This window comes from Somniosus microcephalus, chromosome 12, assembly GCF_052327205.1.
Source record: "Somniosus microcephalus isolate GS21.2 chromosome 12, FLI_Smic_1.0, whole genome shotgun sequence".
Classification (NCBI taxonomy): domain Eukaryota; kingdom Metazoa; phylum Chordata; class Chondrichthyes; order Squaliformes; family Somniosidae; genus Somniosus; species Somniosus microcephalus.
Window position 1 is genome coordinate 203,768,365 of NC_140998.1, and position 4,967 is coordinate 203,773,331.

General features: G+C 42.0%; 1 protein-coding gene across 1 annotated transcript; it reads left to right on the top strand.

Moving 5' to 3' along the window:
• The first annotated feature begins 340 nt into the window (after window positions 1-340).
• Window positions 341-2,273, top strand: LOC147109931 (putative G protein-coupled receptor 139). The gene is made up of 2 exons (XM_086002430.1): window positions 341-410; window positions 1,229-2,273. Exons 1-2 carry the CDS (start codon window positions 341-343, stop codon window positions 2,128-2,130), a joined length of 972 nt encoding a protein of 323 aa, XP_085858556.1. The 3' UTR covers window positions 2,131-2,273.
• The last annotated feature ends 2,694 nt before the right edge of the window (window positions 2,274-4,967 follow it).

Here is a 4,967-nt window from a genome sequence, read left to right on the forward strand (position 1 = left end):
GATCAAGCCAATAGCCTGAATTAGAAAATTTAACTGCAATGGACGGGCTAAAATGAGAACCCTTTCAAGTGAATGACACTGAGTGACGAGGCTTTCTTTTGCAAAGCAAATGTCAAAATAATATTGGATCGTTAATACTGTGACATCATGTATATTTGCTCGAGTGCATTAAATCCAGGAAAGCAAAAGCAGTTTGTTTGTTTCACTGAATGTCACTAACATCAGTAATGATGTTGCGTAATTGACTCACTGGAGCGTTCCCTCAAGTATATATCAGGGACGGTTTTTAGCTCAGCACTGTGCATGTCCCCTTGTCTTCACAGCCTGAATCTAACAGAAAATGCATGAACCAGTTAAAGGTCTGGTGTATGCCATTTACTATACAACTCTTGCGGCTGTTGGTGTTCCTGGTAAGTTATTTTATTGACATCTTGTTCATTGTATAAATAAGCATTTCTATAGTTCACGTCTCTTGTTGCATCTGTTGCATACATAGAATGTATAGCAGAGAAACAATCCATTTGGCTCCACTTAACTATCCCGGAGTTTATGCTCCACATGAACGTCCTCCCACCTCTCTTTATGTAATGCTACCAGCATTAACCTTTTATTACTTTCTCCCCCTTGTGGTTATCCAGCTTCTAGTTGGAGGGATGGAATGGAAACTTGCAATCGGAAGACCAACAGCTTTCAGATAACTTTCAGTTCCTTTCTTCCCTATGTGTTACTCTAGCTTCCCCTTAAATCTATCTGTGCTGTTCGTCTCAACTACCCCTTGTGTTAGAGAGTACCGCATTCTCACCATTGTCTGGGTAAAGAGGTTTCTTCTGAATTCCCGAATTGATTTATACTGATCGCTTGAGGGCGTGGTCATCTCCACATGTGGAAACATATTCTCTAGCTCTACCCTATCAAACCGTTTCATATATAGTCCACTATCAGGTAGCCCCTCAGCCTTCTCTATTTAGTTCATCCGCCAGAGTAAATATTTCTTTCTCTCCATTATTCATCTTATGGATATATCTGAGATGTCTGAACACTTTTAGCAGAACTACTCTAACCTCCCTTTTTTTAATGCGATGAGCTCCAAGTTGTCCTGCATGCTTTGACAACTGAAATCACTCGTCCACAATATGATGTTAGTTGATTCCCTCAGCTCCCTCTCCATCAGACAAATTGTGATGCTTTCTGCTGGGAATATAGTCAACATGTTCTCTCTTTCTTGCAGTAAACATAATGGCAATTGTGATCCTGTCCCGGGGAAAGTGCGGGCTCTCCAAGTGCATCACTCACTATATGTTGGCCATGGCTGTTTCGGATCTACTGGTCGTTATCACCGGTGTGATATTGATCCGGGTCATTGATATTTACTACCCAGTTAGCGCCTTGTCCATTACTCCTGTGTGCCGTCTCAAAACTGTCCTAGCTTACGGATCCAGAAACTTCTCCGTCTGGATAACAGTCGCTTTCACCTTTGATCGATTCATTGCTATATGTTGCCAAAAGCTGAAAACATCATATTGCACCGAGAACACTGCAGCTGCAGTTGTCGGCACGGTCTTTGTTCTGAGCTGGTTTGTCAATAGCCCCTTGTACTTTATACTTGAACCTTTGTATTTTCTGAACAATGTCCCAATGTTCTGCCGCATCAAATCTAGCTATTATGCAAAAGCTGGCTGGATAGCATATTCCTGGACTCATAACATTTTAACACCGGGTCTTGCATTTGTGCTTATTTTACTGTTCAATATACTGACAGTGAGATATATATTAGTCTCCAGTAAAATCCGACGGGCATTGAGGGGCATCAACACTGCTGCACATAATGTTGATTCTGAGTTGGAGAACCGAAAAAGATCCATCATTTTACTCTTCGCTATATCCGGAAGTTTCCTCATGTTATGGGCAACTTACACCATACATCACCTATATCAGCGAATCACAAGATCTTATGCCTATACAGGTTATAACGACCCTGTCTTTATCCTTCAAGAATTCGGATATATGCTTCTCCTTTTGAGCTGCTGCACCAACACCTGTATTTATGTGGTGACCCAGAAAAAATTCAGAGAGGAGCTGAAGAATGCGGTGAAATATCCACTGACAGTAATAGTCAAATTCATTAAATGACAGAAAGAAATGAGATCTCCTGTTTGTTGTATTCAAATCCCCATCTCTTGCACCCATGAGCTTTCGGCCATGGTACCTGAGGCAGGGAGCATGGGGAATTGTATTCATTTATAGTTCAATCACACTGGGAGTAGCTTGGTTCTTTCGTGTTTTATATTTGATGTATAATGTGCCTCTTGCGGTGTCCTTAGAAAGACCAGTTCAATTAAAACAGCCTCATTACAACTCCGTGGTAAACATTAACTATACATGGCATTGCTTGATTACGCTGCACTGTTGGTTAAGAAGATTCTGAGGAGGGCAACATGTCATGTGCTTTTAAATGCTGCCTAACTAAGTTACTATTTCAGGCAATTGTCTGGAGCGGTGAGAGCGGAGACTCATTGAGTATTTAAAGTCATTTTAGCGGGCATTTTTCACAGGCCATTGTCGGGAGCGGTGAGAGCGGAGGTTCAGTGAGTATTTTAACTCACTTTAGCAGGCATTTTTCACAGGCCATTGTCGGGAGCGGTGAGAGCGGAGTTTCTGTGAGTATTTAAACTCACTTTCGTGGGCTTTTTTCAGAGGCTTACCAATCTCGCAGACTGGCGGCGGCATTCCAGAGCCATGTCACAATTCAAATTGTGATGTAGGCAGGAGGAAGCAGCTGATTGGGTGAGTACTTATAGTAATCTATAGTCTGACATTTAAGATTCATAGTTTATAAGGATTAGAAGGTCTTAATTTTGCGGTTATAGTTTCTGAGGTCTCTGTTGTGTAGCAGGGAGTCCTAGGAAGAAAGGACACTTGAGTATATCATTTAATTGTAGTATAATTGGTGGTTTTTATTTAATTTAAATGAATTAAAGAGTAAGTCATGGCAGGACTTACTCCATTGTGAAGACAGAGCCAAAGTATGTATTTAATTGGTCTGCCATGCCTTTGTTCTGACTGCAAGGGACCTATGCTTGACTTTAGCAATCTTTTTCTCTGCACCTATCTATAGAAGCTTTTACAGCCAGTTTTTATGTTTCCTGCAAGCTTACTCTCATACTCCATTTCCCCCCTCTTACTTAATCCCTTTGTCCTCCCTTGCTGAAGCCTAAACTTCTCCCAATCCTCAGGTTTGCTGCTTTTTCAGGCCAATTTATATGTCCTCTCCTTGGATCTTATGCTATCTCTAATTTCTCTTGTTAGCCAATGTTGAGTCACCTTCTTTGTTTTATTTTTATGCCAAACAGGGATGAACAAATTCTGTAGTTCATCCACGCGACCTTTAAATGTTTGTCATTGCCTATCCACCGTCAACCCTTTAAGTAATGTTCCCCAATCCATCCTAGCCATCTCGCACCTCATACCATCGCAGTTTCCTTTATTTAAATTCAGAACCCTAGAATCTGAGTCAAATACTTCACTCTCCATCTTAATGAAGAATTATTCATATTATGATCGCTCTGCCCCAAGGAGCCTCATACAACAAGATTGATAATTAATCCTTTCTCTTTACATTATACCCAGTCTAAGATGGCCTGATCTCTAGTTGGTTTTTCGACATATAGGTCCAGGAAACCATCCCGTATACACTCCAGGAATTCCACCTCCACATTATTGTTAATCATTTGGTTAGCCCAATCTATATATGGTTTAAAGTCAGCCATGATAACTGCTGTGCCCTTATTGCACGCATCTCTAATTTCCCATTTAATGCCATCCCCAACCTCAGCTTTATTGTTTGGGGGTCTGTATACAACTCCCACTAACGTTCTCTGCCCCTTTGCATTTTTCAGCTCTACCCATACAGATTCTACATCATCAGAGCTAATATCCTTCCTTACTATTCTGTTACTCTCCTCCTTAACTAGCAATGCTACCCCTCCTCCTTTTCCTTTTTGCCTGCCTTTCCTGAATATTGAATACCACGGCATGTTGAATTCCCAGCCTTGGTCACCCTGGAGCCATGTCTCCGTAATCCCAATTATATCATATCTGTTTACATCGATTTGCGCAGGTAATTCATCCACCATATTACGTATGCTCCTTGCATTAAGGCACAAAGCATTCAGGCTTGTTTTTTTAAAACTCTTACACATTTTAGAATTATTATTTACTGTGGCCATGTTGAATTAAACCTTTGCTATCTCTGATTGCCACTATTGCTTTTCTCCTTCCTGTCTTTTGCTTCTATCCTTGCTACCCTTTCTTCTGTCTCCCCGCACAGGTTCCCAACCCCCTGCCATGTTAGTATAAACACTCCCCAACAGCAGGAGCAAACACTCCCACTAGGATGTCAGACCCGGTCCTGCCCAGGTGCAAACCGCCCAGTTTGTAATAGTCCCACCAGCCCCAGAACCGGTTCCAATGTCCCAGGATTTTGGATCCCTCCCCCTTGCACCATTCCTCTAGCCACGTGTTCATCTGAAATATCCTTCTATTTCTACTCTGACTAGCACATGGCACTTGTAGCAATCCTGACATTACTACCTTTGATATCCTATTTTTTAATTTACCTCCTAACTCCATATATACAGCTTTTAGGACCTCACCCCGGCTTTTAACTATATAGTTGGAACCTATATGCACCACAACAACTCGCTGTTCACACTACCCCTCCAGAATGCCATGTAGCTGCTCCGAGATATCCTTGACCCTTGCATCAGGGAGGGACCATACTATCCTGGAGTCTCATTTGCGGCTGCAGAAACGCCTATCTATTCCCCTTACATTAGAATCCCCTATCACTATAGCTCTCTCGCTCTTTATCCTCCCGTCCTGTGCAGCAGAACCACCCATGCTGCCTGGAAGTTGGCTGCTGCTGTTTCCCCCAATTAGCCATTTCCCTCAACAATATCCAAATTGGT